Source organism: Myotis yumanensis, unplaced genomic scaffold (genome assembly GCF_028538775.1).
Source record: "Myotis yumanensis isolate MYYU_CA2020_CCGP unplaced genomic scaffold, mMyoYum1.0.hap1 SCAF_4, whole genome shotgun sequence".
Lineage (NCBI taxonomy): Eukaryota > Metazoa > Chordata > Mammalia > Chiroptera > Vespertilionidae > Myotis > Myotis yumanensis.
The window spans coordinates 92,116,712-92,134,517 of record NW_027223755.1 but is presented as its reverse complement, the minus strand read 5'-3'; the positions used below and the strand labels follow the sequence as shown (position 1 = coordinate 92,134,517).

The 17,806-nt window shown below is 47.5% G+C and overlaps 1 protein-coding gene across 4 annotated transcripts in view; it reads left to right on the top strand.

The window, feature by feature from the left end:
* Positions 1-17,806, top strand: part of SNX29 (sorting nexin 29) — a 445,003-nt gene that overhangs the window by 354,845 nt on the left and 72,352 nt on the right. For all 4 annotated transcript variants that reach the window (XM_070412958.1, XM_070412961.1, XM_070412960.1 and 1 more), the window contains one exon: positions 6,055-6,195. In XM_070412958.1, the coding sequence (XP_070269059.1) occupies positions 6,055-6,195 (141 nt within the window). The remainder of the gene's footprint in view (positions 1-6,054; positions 6,196-17,806) is intronic.

The window sequence follows — 17,806 nt, the reverse complement described above, 5'->3', positions numbered from 1 at the left end:
CCCTTTGCAGTTGAACAACCCTTTCACAGGGGTCGCCTAAGATCATCCTGCATATCAGATATTTACATTACGATTCATAACAGTAGCAACATTATAGTTATGAAGTAGCAACGAAAATAATTTTATGGTCACAACATGAGGAACTGTATTTAAAGGGCCAGAAGGTTGAGAACCACTGGACTAAGGTCTTGGTGTTTCTCCCTGCTAACCTCTCCGTACCTGAGTGCTTTACAGGCATTGCTGGGGCAGTTCTTCCCAGTGGAAAAGAAACCTCAAGATTCGAACTTCCTCTTAAAGCAGAAAAGGGAGGGTTTGCCCCGATTCCTGATTAGAGGTATTACCTCCTATTTTATTTTTCTTTTGCCGAGTCAAGAAGATTGACTTGAAGTGGATTTTTATTGCTTGTTTTAAAAGAGAACTTCATTTTGCCAGAGGAGGTCAACTCTTTATATTGCTCCAAGGAATTATTGTCCCTGTTGTAGAAGGAATTGGGCCCATCAAATTTAATTTCGATGGGAGAGCCAGAGAGAGAGAGAGAGAGAGAGAGAGAGAGAGGAGAGAGAGAGGTGGTGGGGGATAGGGAGGGAGGGAGGGAGGGAGAGAACGCTAACAATTTGGTGCATAAATTCTTTCAATTCTTTAGTGAAATAAGTACACAGTTGGGTTTAGTATAATTTAAAAGGAAAACTTAATTTGCATAGAACATTTTGCAATTTTGGATGCTAAAAGCATTGCAGCTGAGGGTGGAGTGGTCAGGTAATTCTGGGCCATCTTAATGGCAGTAGGTTAGGAGGGAGAGGCGTAAGTGAGAAGCAGACTGGAGACCGTCCTGCGGATAGGTGATCTGCCCAGGAAAGGAGCAGTGCGGCCTCAGGGATCTTGCAGGGCATTGCTGGCTTCCGGAGCTGTGGTTACTGCAGCAGCGTGCTGTCAGAGAAAGCGCAGACCTGGTTCAAGTCCTTTATTCTCCAAATGGACAGTATGGGACGGGGAGGGGGTATTCGTCACACCAATCCATGGCTTGTTTAGGAATGGTTTCTGAGCTCCTTTCTAACCCGACATCCTTCACCTCTGAGTTCTTGAATGGCTACTATCACCCACAACAGGAGTAACAACACAAAGAAAGTGGGGAGGCCAAGAGTGCTCTCTCTAGGACAGGATATTTGGTCTGATCTGAACGTTTTGTAGAATGTTTTAAAGAAAGGCAGGCAAGTTCACACCACCCTGGTTATAAAGCAATTTTTAAGAATTTAGGAAATTAAAGGATTTTAAGGGAAATGGGCACTCTTCCTGGGTGCCACAGCAAGGGGCAGAGCTGGAAGTAAGATGATGTAGGAGCCCTCCGAGCCATGGCTATTGGTGTAGGAGGGAGGACCCGGGTAAGACGTCCCCTTTACAGGGTGGGCAGAAGAGGAGGTGCCCACATGGAAGGCCAAGGGGGACCATTGAAGAGCAGGAGGAGCTCAGGCATCCTGACTGTGCCCTGAAAAATGTAGTCAGAATGCATCGCATTAGAGTGCTTGCTTTGATCAGTGTTAGGGGTTTTAAGTAAGGTGTGTGCTGACATTCACAGGTTGCAGGTTGCAACAGCCATTTATCGTTGGAGATTTTATTCTCTGGGCTGTTCTTAGCTCATGTAATTTCTAAAAATGCACTGATCCCTCTCCCATTTCCGTTTGCTCTCGCAGGGTAGTTGCTGTGTGTCCCTGGAGGATGTTAGGCCTGTAAAAAGCTGATGAGACAGCCCTCACATTGTGTCCCCCTAGAGTGTTCTCTTGGGAGTTACAGCTTGATTAAAATAACAATGTTTTATGTCCCTGTTGAGCGAACCCATCTGAACATGACCTTCTATTTGATCAGGCTGATCTCTGCCCCTCCCTCCTTCTCCAAATTGAGTTCCATCTTCTGCGTGTGGTAGTCTGCGTGCTTCTGTACCTGAATACCGTCCACGCCACCTTGGGAGGAGGTACTGTTAGTTAGCTCCATGTACACATAGTCAGAGGGAAGGAATGCCTGTCGGTCTGACACCTACCTGTGCTTTTTGTGAGGGGTTCCCCAAGATGCCCACCGTCTTAGTCCACTTGGGCTGCTGTAACAAACTGCTGTAGATGGGGTGGCTTTAACAACAGACATTTATTTCTCACAGTTCTGGAGGCTGTGAAGTTCAAGATGAAGGTGCTACAGATTTGGCATCTGGTGAAAATCTGTTTCCTGTTCATGCACAGCCATCCTCTCACCATGTCCTCACATGACAGAAGTGGCGAGGGAGCTCTCGGGGTCTCATTTATAAGGGCACTAATCCCAGTCATGAGGGCTCCACCCTCATGACCTATCACCCCCAGAGGCCCCACCTCTTATACCCTCACATTGTTCTCTTGTTTTAAAAGAGAACTTGGTTTTGCATTGGGTGTTAGGGTTTCAGTATAAGAATTTGGTGTCAGGGATGGATGGGCACAAACATTCAGACCACAACACCTACTCCTTCGAATCACCAGGGAAGCTTTGGGACGCTGGATTCCTGGGTCACAGATGGTTAATATAGGGGCTGGGACTATTTGAAAACACTGCCCTTCTCCACACTCGATCTTGGATATGTTGGTGAAAAAATAACAATAATAAGGACTTCCCTAATATCCAGGTCAGCAGTCAGCAAAGTTTTTTGTTTTTTTATAAAGAGCCAGAAAGTAAATATTTTCAGCTTTCTAGGAGATATGGTCTTTGTTGTTACCACTTGGTTCTGTCATTGTATTGCAGAAGCAGCTATAAACAATCGGTAAACAAATGGGTGGGGCGGGATTTGGCCCCTAGGTTATAGGTTGCCTCTCCTGATCTAGATAATTAGTCTTGTGTGTGGTGATCAGACAAGTGATTGAACTTGCCCCTCTGTGGGGGTGGGAAGGTTTTTGGACTTGTATAAGAATATACTAGCAGATAGAGTCATTCAAGATACATCAGACTAGAATTGTATCCAGCCATAAGTGCAAAGGCCCTTAACAAACTAGAGATAAATATTTGTTTTGTTAAAACATTTTTTGAGTCGATAGTCTAATAATTGGTGTAGTGAATCCAAAATGTCATCAGAGGCCCAAGGTCCTTCTGTCTTTTGCCTTCCCTTCTCATGATTTCCTCACGATCATCAAATGGCCTCTGGAGCTCCAGTCATCACATCTGTGTTTGAGAAAGAAGGCAAAAGACAGAGAGAAGAGTCAAACAAACAAACAAATAAACAAAAAATAAGGCACTTGTTGGCTGAGTCAGATCTCCTTACAAACTTAGAATCCCTAAACAATACCTTTTATTTATATCTCATTAGCCACTCTTATCTGTGAAGGAGATGGAAAATGTAGGTTTTGGTTTCTTTCTGAATACATTGCTATCCCAAGAAATATTGGGGGGAAATGGATACTGGGTGGGCAACTAGCACTTGCTATCACTCAGAGGGATTCAAAGAATGCCCCAAATACGCCACATCCCCTGAGCTCTGCCAGGCTGATTTGTTTACTGACAGTCTATGGAGATGGTGAGCCTGAAGGCCCAGCTCCATACCTAGCCAGGCCCTTCCAGATGCTTTTGGGGATCTAATGTCTACATCACTGTTATAAATCAAATACTTGCATAATTGTGATCACAGTCCTATCAGTCATCATAGCACTGCTTGGACACCCAGCGCCAAGAAACCCTTTGCAACATACCTTTTCCTCTTTGGGCAGCTTTTACTGCTAGAAAGTTCTTCTCTACTGAAATGTCTTTCTCTACTTTCTACCTGCTGGAAGTCTGCTTCCCGGAGTCACTGGGACAGGCATCTTGGTCTGTCGTCTTCTTCATTCCAGGTGTTTGGAGATCTCGACCCCCTCCGTCCTGAGGCTCAGGTTATCATCCTCCAATGTTGTTTCTCTTTCTTCCGATAACTTGGTTGTAAATCATCTCATGAAGCCTCGTGCTCCTCAAGCTTTGAAGTGTGCATGCACCACTTGGGGTTCTCATTAAAGTGCAGATCCCTTATAGTCAGTGCTCTGGGTGGAGCCTGAGAGGCTGGGTTTCTGACGTCTTCCCATGTGATGCTGCTGCTGCTGCTGGTCCACAGACCACACTTTGAGTAGCAGGTGGTCCTGGGCCTCCTGGCTGTATTTCAGGTCATCTCTTAGCAGGTGGCATCCAAAACCTGACCAGGTTGCTCTGCTAGATTTAGGATAGAACAAGACTTTTAACTCCTTTATTCTAGACATTGCCATTTACCTTTTAATGAGGCCTGAAGATTGCATGGTGTTTTGTTTGTTTTAATCCTTACCTGAAGATATTTTTTTCATTGATCTTTAGAGAGAGAGTGGAAAGGAGGGAGGGTGGGGGAAAGAGAAAAACATCTATGTGAGAGAGACACATCGACTGATTGCCTCCAGCATGAACCCTGACCAGGGCCAGGGATTGGACCTGCAACCCAGGTACGAGCCCTTGACCATGAATCGAACCCATGACCCTTCTGTCCGTAGGCCAATGCCCTAACCACTGGGCATACCGACCAGGGCTAGATGGGGGTGTGTATGTATGTATGTATATATATATATATATGTATATATATAGATTGATTTCAGAGAGGAAGGGAGAGAGAGATAGAAACATCAATGATGAGAGAGAATCACTGATCAGCTGCCTCCTGCATGTCCCCTACTAGGGATCGAGCCTGCAACCTGGGCATGTGCCCTTTGACCGGAATGAAACCCAGGACTTCAGTCCACAGGTCGACACTCTATCCACTGAGCCCAACCAGCTTTGTCATTTTTAATGGCTCTCCCACATTATTCACTTAGTTTGAATTTACTGAGACCTGTAAGTCTTTGTCCCTCAGGCTACTGCTGGGTGCTCTCTCCCCCACCTTTTACTTACGATGTTAGTTTTTTGGATTTTATGGCAGGTCCTGACATTGAACTTTGTGAATTTCATCACGTTGGATTAGACTCATCCTTCAGGCCAGATGAGGTCACTTTGATATCTGTCATCCAGTGTATTTACTGTCTCTCTTAGCTTGGAGGCTTCTAATAAACTCGATAGGCCTCTATTTCTCCATCTAATTCCCCTGGAAACTTCTATTCATTATTTGCAATTCTTTGGTTTAAGTCCTCCTTTCTCTGTCTTGTCCAAATATTGTGAGAGACCCTGATAGTCGCCTTACCAAACTACAAGTACATGATGTCAGCATCGGGGATGCTGGTGGTTTTCATGTGGAGGCAGAATTTATCATCCCATTGAGATGCCTATTTTTATGGTTAAAGAGGTCTTAGGATGTATATTGACATTTGCTGATTGCAAATTACATTAGCCATTTATCATCTGGACTTTACTCTCCGGGCTCTCCTTAACTCATATAATTTTTTTAAGTGCACTGATCCCTCTCCCACTTCTGTTTGCCCTCGCAGGGTAGTTGCTGTGTGTCCCTAGAGGGTGTTAGGCCTGTGAAAAGCTGATGAGATAGCCTCTCTTCGGAGTTACAGCTTGATTAAAATAATGATGTTTTGTGTCCCTGTTGGGCTTACCCATCTGAACATGACCTTCCATCCGGCCAGGCTCATCTCTGCCCCTCCCTCGTTCCCCCAGATTAATTGGTCTGCGTGGTCCCAGGCACAGCTGCATGGCTTCTGTACCTGAATGCCGTCCACGAAACCTCGGGAGGAGGTGCTGTTAGTCAGCTCCGTGTACAGACAAGGACACGCATAGCCAGAGAGGAGGAATAGACTCTCCCAGAAACTTGTCACTGCTGCAGCATGCATGTGACAGAAATACGAGTAATGCATCGCTGAGATTAACTGGGGAAATGATATACAGTGTGTTGTTCCCATAACCTACCTGATTCATCTTTCATATCCCCACGTGTTCACTCAGTAGTACTGAGTCCCTGCTCTGTGCCAGCACTGGGCAGCAGTGGCCCGGGATCAGATGTGGCCCCTGCACAGATGTGGGTGAGCACTGCCCAATGTCATGGGTGGCGCACTGCCCAACGCCCACCCATTGAAATGAACTTTTAAGGAAGGTCTCACTGTTCTTCTTTCCTTCTCTTGCCAGGTCTACATCCGGATAAAAGATGATGAGTGGAATGTATATCGGCGGTACACGGAGTTCAGGAGTCTGCACCACAAGTTACAGAACAAATACCCGCAAGTGAGAGCCTACAACTTCCCACCCAAAAAGGCCATTGGAAACAAGGTACCGTCCCGTGGGGAGCCAGACAGCTCGGCACCGGTGCCCACATTGAGGCAGACTTTCTTTTCCTTCCGTTTATGATTTAAACACACATGTGATGCAGGGGTTCTGGGGCCTGGGGACCTAAAGGTGTGCGACCCACTGTGGGCTCTTGGCTTCATGCAGGGAGGACTTCAAATGGGAGCCAGCGGAGAGGGAAAGTGGGTGTTAGTGAAGCAGTGACACAGAGTGGCTGCTCCACAGGCGGAGCAGCCCCCCTAGTGTGATTTACTTCTTTTATTGGGGCTCATTGAATGGAGGGGTAGGGCATTCAGTAAAGGGGAGGGATATTCAGGATTTTTCTGCCAAAGGGGTGGAGATTTCTCGGAAGAGCCCATCAGCCATTTTGGGTCTTCATATGGGCTTTCCCGTCTGATCATGGTGCACAGGGTGTGTCGTTTAGGACGCTAACACATTACAATGAGTGTATATGAGGCTCGGGGTCACCTCAAGGTGAAATTAGTCTCCATGTTGGATCGAGTTGGTCTTCTGCTGGTTTTAAGCCATAAACCCTTTGGGGGTTAGGCTTACTGTCTGCTTGATAATCCCTGGAAGCCTTATTAGTTATGCTGTTTTACCACATACCCTATCTCACATGCTCTTATAAACACACAACTCCAAAGCTGGCTAGTAGAAGAAGAAGAAGAAAATAGTCACCCATAACTTCACCACCTAAAGACAATCACATTATGTTTTGTTTGTATACATCCTCTTATATCTCTAGGGACGGGGTTGGCAAACTTGTTCTCTAAAGGACCAGAGAGTAAATATTTCTGGCTTTGCAAACCACACCCTTTCAGCTGAAAATACTCAATTCTGCCCTTGTAGTGTGAAAGCAGCCACAGTGTGGACACAACTGGGTGTGTCTGTGTGCCAACAAAACTTTATTTATAAGAATAGGTGACAGCTGGATTTGGCCTGTGGGTCATAGTTTGTCTACCCCTATTCTGGACTAAGAAAATGTTTCCCAGTTCTTGCCCATGGTAGTTATGATATGTATTTGAACTTAGGAATGTGGTGGTACTTCCCAAGCAGAGCCTTCTCAAAAGAGCTTCTTTTATTATAGGGCCACTGCCCTCATGAGGCTTAACAATTTATAAGGACATAATTTGTTTCTCCCCCAGGTACCCTGGAGAAGGAAGGTGCTAGTCCTCTTCAGGTTTGCTGTTCGGTTAGTTGTCATTCACTCATTGAGTGTTTATTGAGCACCGATCACGCGTCCCGGTGCAGGAGGCTAGAGCCCAGCACTTGAGAGGACAGGCCCAGGCTTAGTGTGAGGTCCTGCTGAATGTCTGTTCTGGTCCGTTGCCATCCCTCATGTTTGCTTAGAGCGGCAGTTCCCCATATTGGCTGCACTTTGGATCACTCGGGGAGTTTTAAAAACTACTGAGACTTGCCCTGACTGGGTGGTTCAGTTGGTTGGAGCATGGGATGAGGAGGTGGGTTCAATTCCTGGTCGGGATGTTTGGGAAGGTCGCCAATCAATGTTTCTCTCTCTCCTTTCCTCTCTCTAAAAATCAATTTAAAAAAAAAGATTTTTTTTAAAGTACTGAGATTCGCTCACCCCCCAGCCCCATTCTGATGTAATTCATCTGGAGGGAGGCCTGGGTCCTGAGGGGCTTAAAAGCGCTCTCTGTAATTCCAACATGCAGCCAGGCCTGGGAGTCAAGTAGGCGATGGAGATGCTTCTGCAATCACAGTGTATTCACTAGCTTGTCAGGATAGTTCACTCAGACGAGGTAAGGTCACGACCCTTCTCAGGACCAGTGAGAAACTGGGCCCTGTGTAAGAGGGGTTCCTCCACTACCATGGTTCTCAAAGCAGGGAAAGCATCACCTGGGAGCTTGTTATAAATACAGATTATCAGGCTCCACCCAGACCTCTGCACTGAGGAATCTCCATACTGTTTTCTTTTTTTAAATTGTATTTGTTAAATTGATTGAGGTGACATTGGTCAACATGAACATATTGGTTTCACGAGCTCTGAGCTGAGACCCAGACATCTGGGTGGGGCTGGTACTCGAGGATGTGTGAGAACCAGGAGCCGTCTTGTCCTGACCAAGCCCTGTGGCAGATTCCACATGCGACCGATTTCCTAGTTTCTCTCTAGAAGAAGTGCCTTGCCAGGATTTTTTTTTTTTTTTTTTTGCAATTCAATTTTTTTTCACTTACAGTTGATACTCAATATTATATTACTTTCAGGTGTATATCATTGTGGTTAGACATTTAACTTATAACTTACAAAGTGATCGCCTTGGTAAGTCTAGTACTCAACTGGCACCATACATGGTTATTGCAACATTATTAACTATATCCCTACACCGTACTCTGCATCCCTATGACTGTTTTGTAACATTTGCCAATTTGTACATCTTAACCTCATCTCCCTACCCCCTTCTCATGGCAAGCATCAGTCTGTTCTCCGTGTCAGTGAGTTTGTTTCTATTTTGTGTGTCATTTATTTTAATTACACGTATAAGTGAAATTATATGGTGTTTGTCTTTGTCTGACTTATTTCACTTAGTGTAATAACCTCTAGGTCTATCCATGTTGTCACAAATGGCAAGATTTCATTCTTATTTATATCTGAATAGTAGAATTGTATATGTACCACATTTTCTTTAGCCGCTCCCCTCCCTTCAGTGCAGCTCTGTTTACAAATAAATGAGCTTGGGAATTCGAGGTGCCATGGACACTTAGGTCACTTCCATATCTTGGCTATTGTAAACAATGCTGCAATGAACATAGGGGTGCATGTATCTTCTTGAATTAGTCTTTTGGCTTTCTTCAGATAAATACCCGGATGTGGGATTGCTGGGTCATATGGTCGTTCTATTTCTAATTTTTTGAGGAATCTCCATACTGTTTTCTTTTTTTAAATTGTATTTGTTAAATTGATTGAGGTGACATTGGTCAACATGAACATATTGGTTTCATGTGTGACTTTCTATATTACAACTTCCGTACTGTTTTCTATAGTGTCTGTACCAATTTACAATCACACCAACAGTGCACGAGGGTTCCCTTTCTCTACATCTTCTCCAACACTTGTTTGTTGATTTATTGATGACAGGTCTGAGGTGATATCTTACTATGGTTTTAATGTGCATTTCTCAGGATTTCCTTCCAACTTTATCTTAGAAAACCAGAGCAAGGTTTCCATCAGCCACTCCCAACACTTGGAAGTTCCATAGGGAAAGCCGTTACTGACTGTTATGTTTACATATTCATAGATTTCGTTGTTTAAACTAGATTAGAAATCTGATCACGTAAGGACCTGTTATATCTTAATTTAAAAAGTTATAGAGCAGTTTATCTCAAGCCCAAAATTAATCTGTCATTCCATTTTTTTCTGTTGAAGAAAAGTGGAGTTGAGCCCATAAAAATGGAAGACTTAAAAATTCTACACTTCTTCATAGCAAGGGGTACAATAATTCTTATGAAAAGAGGGGAGGAAATTATATACTGATTTAATCTAATGACTCGTAGGCTCATACAAATCTTGGGACCCATCCAGAATGTCTTAAAATGTCATAAAACAAAACCCTGCCTAGCCATCCTGTTATCATTAGGAGACGTTCTCGCTTGCAGAAAGCATTGCCCGGAAGCAGCCCTCCCCTGACCCTCCTTCAGGGCTGGACTGTCTGCAGCTGGCTGAGGGAAATTAGTTCTAGGCTGCCCTGGTCCCCCCACATGGTGAAATGTCCTGCATTGTGTGGTCACTTCCCGTGGCTGCTTCCCATGTGTGGTCACACATGGCCACACAGGTGTGGTCCAGAACAACACAGATTTATTACCTCAGAGTTCTGGTGGTCAGAGGTCCAAAATTGGTCTCCTGCAGCTCAGATCAAGGTGTCGACAGAGCTGCCTTCTGGAGGCCTCTATGTTGCTTAGCTGCGGCCTCCTGTGTTGCCACGGCTGCAGTCACATGGCGGGCCTCTGCCTCTGCCTTGCCATCATGGTCACGTCCCCTTCTCTGACTCTGGCCCTCGTCCTCTTCCGAGTACCTTGTGGATCACCCAGAGAATTATGGTCAACTCCTATCTGAAGATCCTGAACTTCATCACACCTGCACAGTCCCTTTTGCTTCCTAGGTTAAAGTACTCACAGGTTCTGGGGTTAGGAGGTGGCCCTCGTTGGGGGCACACATTGCTGAATGCTTTCCCCAAGTGACTCCCTCCCCATCTTGTAGCTCCTCAAGCCCGTAGTTAGGCAAAGCAAACCTACCAAGAACCCCACCAATCCTAAGGACCCTGGGGGCTGGCCTCAGGTTAGTGGGCTGCAGCCTGGCTGGAATTAAGGAATTTAGGACGAGCCTGAAGCAGTCTGTCTGTCCTGGGCCAGAAACAGGGACTGCGGGTGGGTGTCCCCTGAGGTGGGTCATCCTCATCCCCGCTTCAGATTCTCAAGGGCGTTGTTAATTTTGGGACTGACTTTGAGCAGCTGTGGATTTCTTCCTGTGAAATCAGTGCCAATAGGGCAGCGCCTCCCCACACCTTCCCCTCCCTTCAGTGCGGCTCTGTTCACAAATAAACGAGGTTCGGAAGGAGAGGCACCATCTTGCTGGGCTGGCCAGTGAGGACGGGTGGTACTAGGGCTGAAGCGGGTTCTCGACGAGGTCTGTGGTCCTGCTCCTGGTGGTCGGGGGGTCGGGGGGGAGGGGGAGTGGGGGGCTGCCAGTTTCCTCTGCTGCCCAGGAACCTGACAGCTCTGGGGCCTCTGCCGCCTGCAGCAACCTGTGCAGCCCCTTAGCCTGTGATTGGCTGGTCGTGCCATGATTGTGCTTTGATGCTCTCTTTCCAGCATTCATCTACGACATACCCACTTCCTTTAAGTACACAGTGGCTGCCGCCCAGCACAGGTCTGAGGGTCCAGCTGATTCCCAAGTGCAGACTGAGTCAGAATGCAGGACTTAAGCGCCCAGCGGAGGCTGCCTGAACTCTGCTAAGAGACCAAGCGTGTGCTCCCCAGCGGGCCCAGTAGCTTGGGATACCTGCTTTGATACCCCGAGGGCAGGTTTTCTAAAGAGCTTCTATTCTAAATTGGACCAGGAAAACCTACCAGGTCAGAATCTTTCCTTTGATTAACTTCAAGAGTGATGCACTTGCACTTGGACCGTAAGGCATGTCCACATGCTATCTTTGGGGACTGAGTTATAGATACCTTGTTACTCTAAGCCTTGGACCCATACAGTGAGTCACTCCAGAATCCACAGGCCTAGACGGTACCCAAGGGCATGTTAAACGTAGGTTAGCCTTTTTAAATTCATCAGATGAGTATCTTTCTAGCCTGAATTTCTAGTTATTTCCCCAGTGATGCCAATTACAGAAGTAAAATGTGATCTCAACCCGTTTGAACTTTTTGATCAAATTAGTACATTGCATAGTTTGTGGATTCAGGGTCTGTCTTTACCAAAGCATTGCTTTTGCCTTGCTTAGGCCATGCATGTGTTTACTTGTCAATGTTCTGATGCCCAGAGCACTCGCTAGAGATGGCCATGCCCTCACATACCACATCACGCCCAAATCTTGTTAGAATCGTTACCTGAATATCCTCCACCATTTGATGAAGTTTATTCCTCTGTAGCTGAGTCAAGCCACAATAGTCGTATATTCAAGTTACTCGTTGGTCAGCTGATGTGACTCAGTGGTTGAGCATCAACCTATGAGCCAGGAGATCACGGTTCCATTCCCTGTCAGAGCATTGCCCGGGGTTGCGGGCTTGATCTCCAGTAAGGAGTGTGCAGAAGGCAGCCAATCAATAATTCTCTCTCATCATTGATATTTCTATCCCTCCCTTCCTCTCAAATTTAAAAATGTACATATTTTTGAAAGTTACTCATTAATGCTTAAATATCACAGACATAGGGCTTATCTCAGCCAGGACAGGCTTGGATAGGCTGACTTAACAAATGACTCAGGCACACACTTCGTGTCCACCGTGGTTGGCTGGAGCTCCACTCATGGTGTCGGGTCCCGGGCTGCTGGAGGCTCCTGTCCGTGTGCTGAGCAGGAGCAGGGGGCACAGGCAGATCAGACACTGGTTCTTCAGGCTCTGTCTGCAAGTGACACATGCCAATTCCACTCGTATTTCATTGGCCAGAGCAAGCTACAGGGCCATGCCCAATGCCAAGGGGCAGAGGAGTCCACGCCTACCCTGTGCGGAGAAGGAGAACCAGCATCTTCACCATCAGCTCTCACGACCTGACCCCCACCCCGGGCGTGGCACTTCTCTTAAGGCAGATTACCGAGCAGGATTGAGATGATAAGAGAGTCTAAACTCCACAAATCCAAGTCCTGTGGTCTCTGCTTCCCTCCTTCCATGTTTAGATGATCCTATCCAAGCCACTGTCATCTCTGCCCTTTTGCCTGACCAGCAGTCTACTTCCTACCTGTAGCCACAGTGCGGTCTGCATACATAAGCCGAGTTGTGTCACTATTGATTAAACCCTCCAGTGGCGCCGTGGCAGGTAAATCCACGACTCCACTACAGTCTGCGAGGTGTCCCTGACTGTCCTCCACACCCTCCCACCTTATCTCATGCCCCACTGCTCTCCCTCCACACCAGCCACACTGACCTCCTAACACTTCCATGCTGTTCCCTCTGCCAGGAATGGCTTTTCCCGTCTCTGCAGGGACAGCTCCTCAGAGAGAGGCCTTCCCCACCCCTCCTCATTGCCGCCCCTTCAGTCACTCTCTGGCCCACTCCTCGTTTTTACTTTTCTCCTAGCGCGTCCCATGAATTGAGACATTTATTGTGTACTTGAGTGTTGTCTGCCTCTGCACTGGAACGGAAGTTCACGAAGCGGGGCCTGTCTGTGTCTGCTCACTGCTCTCTCCCCAGCTCTAGAACAGTCCCCGGACACTCATGGCCTGAATGATCGAATAAATGAACAGAAATCAAATGGGAAAAAGTTTCCCTTTTATTTCCTTCTTCCATTCACTGAGTTCTCAGCACAGATTCAAAAATATCTAAATTCCAGAAGTGAGCAGAATAACTTCCGGGTCACTGGGGAGTTGTTCTTATTCCTGTTTTGAGTGAACACTTTTTGCAGAATAGGCAGGCGGCTGCAAGCCTCTGGAGACGGGAGAGAGGGCTCTCTAGCGATCCCAGGGAGTTGCCTGGCTGGCTGCCTGTCCAAATAGACGTTGCCAGCATGGGGCTTAGGTAAAAGCCTCCTTTTCGATGATGCTACTAAAAGTGTACATTATTGCTCCAGAGCAAATGAGGATCGAGAGACTGTCATTCCTTCTTAGGATAATGGCACCAGTCTCCCAAGTTCATTTGGCATTAAGGCACGGAGATCACTTCCCCCCTGGGCCACAGATAATGCAGCTTGTTGGAGAAATTATGCATTAAAACACTCATTAAAAATTCATACACTGGTGTGTGGCGAGGAGCCGATGGGCACTCAGGCGTGAAGAGCGCCTTTGCTGCTCCCTGGGAATCACCGACTTAAATGCAGGCCTGGGGGAGGCCGGACCTCAGCAGTGGAGGGTGTGCTCAGGTGGAGGTGGGAACCAGTGGCATCTCGAAGAATGCGAAAGCTGATAGACTTTTCCACTTGGAAAACCTGTCCGGCGTTCAGGGGCATGGTGCTGGGGGTAGAGGTTACAGAGATGATTTGAAGTTCACAGTCTTGTAGGGAGAAAGGCGAGGGAATCTGTTCTCCTGGAGGCATTCTCTGGGCTGGAGCAGGGTCCCCTGTGCTCTGGAGAAGACGGAGGAGGGAGGCACAGCTGCTTTCTGCAGGAGGGGAATGCTTACAGGCCAGCTGGAGCCTGAGGTACTTCCAGGTGGGGCAGCAGGCTCAGCTCGGACATCCTTTCCTTCTGTGCACCTGCTTCCTCCGTGCATCTTATATTAGCTTCCTATTGCTGCCAGCACAAATGACCAGACACATAGGTTATTTGTCACCTAGGTCAGTGGGTCAGAGGTCAGCCTCGGGTCTCCCTGGGTAAAGCCAGGGTGTCACCAGGGTTGTGTGCCTCCTGGAGGCTCTGGGAGAGTCTGCTTCCTGGCCTTCTCCAGCTTCTGGCGGCTTCCTGCATTCCTTGGCTCATGGCCCCTTCCTATGTCTTCATCGCTGCGTCTCTCTGACCATTCTGTGGTCACAGCTCTCTCTGTCCACACAGCGAAATCATATCCCACACACCTAAGGGATATGAGTAGATGGGGCCACCCTCATACCCCAGGATGGTTTCTCCATGTTAAGGCCCTTAACTCAGTCACCTCTGCCAAGTCCCCTCTGCCATGTGAGGTGACGTGCACAGGTCCTGTGTGATCATCCTTAGGGAAGAAGTTATTCTGCTGACCTCACGTCTCTTTCTTTGTCTCACTCACAAATGGGGAAACAGAGGCACAGGGAGGTGAAGGGACTTGTCAAAGGCCCTCTTGCTTGGCCCTGTCCAGGCTGATATGTGGGCCTGGGCAGATGGTCTGCAGAGTGCCAGCCCAACCTTTCACACATGGAGACCTGCACAGAGCACCCTGGGGTGAGAAGATTATTTAGCCATCTCCCAGCTGATGGACATTTCTGTTGCCTCCATGAGGCAGTTCTTCAACCTCACAGTGTGGAACTCAGGTGAAACCCTTAGATTGCCTCTCCTTCTATTGAACCATCCACCCCTCTCACACCACCTACTCTCTCTCAGGGACCATGTTCAGAGCTGGGAGCTGCAGCCTCCCTCCACCCCAATCCCATCAATCTGTAGGCCTATAAAGTTCCCTCATAAACCTAAGCATTCATTCATTTATGCATTTGTTCATTAGCAGGATTTTGTCAACTCTGAGAGTAAAAACAGAAAAGGAAAGAAAGGAAGGTTCCTACTGCTTCACTCGCTCTGTAGCCTTGAGCAAGTTATTTGATCTCTGTGTGCCTCAGTTTCCCCTTCTATATACCAGGGATGGGCTGGTAATGAGATGGAGCATGTCCTTAAAGGATGCTGGGACACCACGCCCGGGCAGTGGACAAGGCTGACATGGGTCCATCCAGAACCCTCACACCCTGCATTTCTGTGTGCAGAATCATGTGCCCGGCCTGTCACACACACCAAAGGCTGCATTCGTTTCTCATCAGGCAGTTCTTGTCAAGCCCCATATAAAATGTCTCAGAGCAAACCGGCTCGGAGGCTGTGAGCATCCTGCCCAAGATCCCGCAGCTTGTATGAGGAAGTGAGTAAGACTGGTGCTAACCCACCTCGGCGTCTGTCCTTGGTTGAGAAGCCCCATAGTCCACACCCAAGTCTGGGGGCTGGTAATGCAGCAAGTCACACATGACTACACGTTTCCATATGGGATTCTGCCAGAAACACCCTCATATAGAAGAGGACCCAGAAGATAGTGCCAGACCCCCGCTCTCCTGCTTGGAACGGAGACATGGGGAGCTCAGACACCATCCCCTGAAGATGAAGGTTTTCCAGAGAGGAAGTTGGGAGAGAACAGAGCTCCAACTGAAGGAAGCCAGAAACCCAAGCTCGTTCCTCATCTGACACTCTGCCAACCACTGTGTAAATGGTACTTAATGTATTAAGCAAGGAGGAGAGAGAAATCGGGCTCATTATACATCGCACATTTGTGTTTCTCTTTAATATGGTAAAAGCCTGTAAGATATTTGCCAGGAGAGCAGTTGCTAAAGTCATCTTGCCAGAAAAATCATCCCGGGAGAGAGACAGTGACGCGTCTCGGGCCTGGAATGTGTGTACATCTATCCGTGTGTATCTGTATTTAATGCGTGGGGCCTTCTCCTGAGGACTTTTTTATAATATCAAGTTAATATCCAATAAAAAATCAGTCATTTTATAAACAAATAACCCGGGACTAGCACCTGGAAGTGTCTCTGCTGCTCTGCTCCCACCCTGAGTGTTTCTGTGTGGAGCACAGGGAGGCCTCTTGGTCTTGGGTCACAGACCTTCAGGTCCCACCTCCTCCAGGCAGCCTTCCCTTAATGCAGAGTGTTAGCTGTCCTTCCTCCAGGTTCCTTTCTCGTACTCTCTTTGCTGCTTGATACACAGTTCTCTCTCCCCCATTTCCCCTTCAGTTAGAGAGCAGGACCAGGCCTGTGGAGTCTTTGTCTTTTCAGCATCTCATACAGTGCCTGGTGCATAGTAGGTGCTGAGTAAAACGTGTTTGATGAACAAATGAACTCAAGCTACATAGACATTGCTGTGTGGCATCCGTGTACTAATTCCACCCTCCTCAGTTCCCTTCATTACTTTAACTTGTTCAGTAATTGCTCATGGGAAGATATTCAGGCCTTACCTACACAGTGGATACCGACAACATTGCGACCATTTGCAGGAGGTTCTACAAAAGCTGTGCATTAGCCATGCCTGGTGACAAGGACAAGTTCTTTGACACAGCTGGGATCTGGCTTTCCCGATTCACCAACCAGAACTGGCCCGCTCCCCTGCTTCCCGCATCTCAGGCTGAGCAGGAGGCCTCCAGTGAAGCAGTGTTGAACCCATCGGCTGGAAATTGACATGAATTATAAAACACTTGACTCTCTGCTGGGCATCAAGTGTTGTCCAAAATATTTCTGAGCTGTTGAGTTGCTTGTATGTCATTATTTCATCTCTCCTAGCTCTGAAGGCCTTCTGAATACACTTAACATTACGTCTGTTTTCCCCTCTTGCTTTTGGACAGCTGATTAAAATCACCACCCGGAAGAGTCCTTCTCAGCTCTTACTCTCTCCTTAAATAACTGAGAATAATTGCTACCTTCCCCTTTAGTGCTCCTATTAATATTGAGAATTGTGTATTGCAATCTTGGTTCATCTAAGCAAGCTAGAAGAATACATCTTCAGTGTCTCAGGCTGCCGCCCTTTTAGTTGCTTTCCTATTACCAGGTCTCTGGGGTGCAGACCCCCTCGTGTATGGAGGAAGCGGTCCCCTCCCCCTGACCTTCTCTGCAGCTTAGTGGTTCCCACACGTTTCTGGGAGCCACACAGTGTAGCTTCTCTGTTGCCAGAGGCCCAGAGGTTAAGAGTTTGGGCTGTGGTATCTCACTGGCCTCACTTCAGGTCCTGTCACTGCAGCACTGACTGTGTGACCTCCAACAAGTCCCCCAGCCTCTGCGATGCTGTCGTCCCAGCTGCCACCTGGGGCGCGGGTGCTGACAGCACGGGCTCTTGTGACCATCCAGTGAGATGCTGTAAGGTAGCTGTTGAGCATGGTCTGGCATATCCGGAACCCTCCAGTGCTAGCTTAAGTAACAGGTCAATAGAGACACCTCCTACTTTGGTCTCCATTCTTTTGTCATTGGTGGTAACTTTCATATATGCCTGCTACTCTCGTCTCCGCTTCATTTCTCTCGTTTGGGTCGTGGGTTTTATCTCTTCCCCCCTTGTTTGGTTATATTTTTAAATCCATGTACAGCATGCCTCCAATATTTAGTGTACAGCTTGGTGGATTTTCACAAAATGAACACAGCTACACAAATAGCACGGAGCCCCAGAAGCAGGCCATTGGCAAAGCTCCAGCCTCCTGTCACTCTCTCCCCCCTAGGGCTCCCTGTCCTGATATCGAGTCCACAGGTGAGTTTGCCTGCTTTAGGACTTGACACAAATGGGGTCAC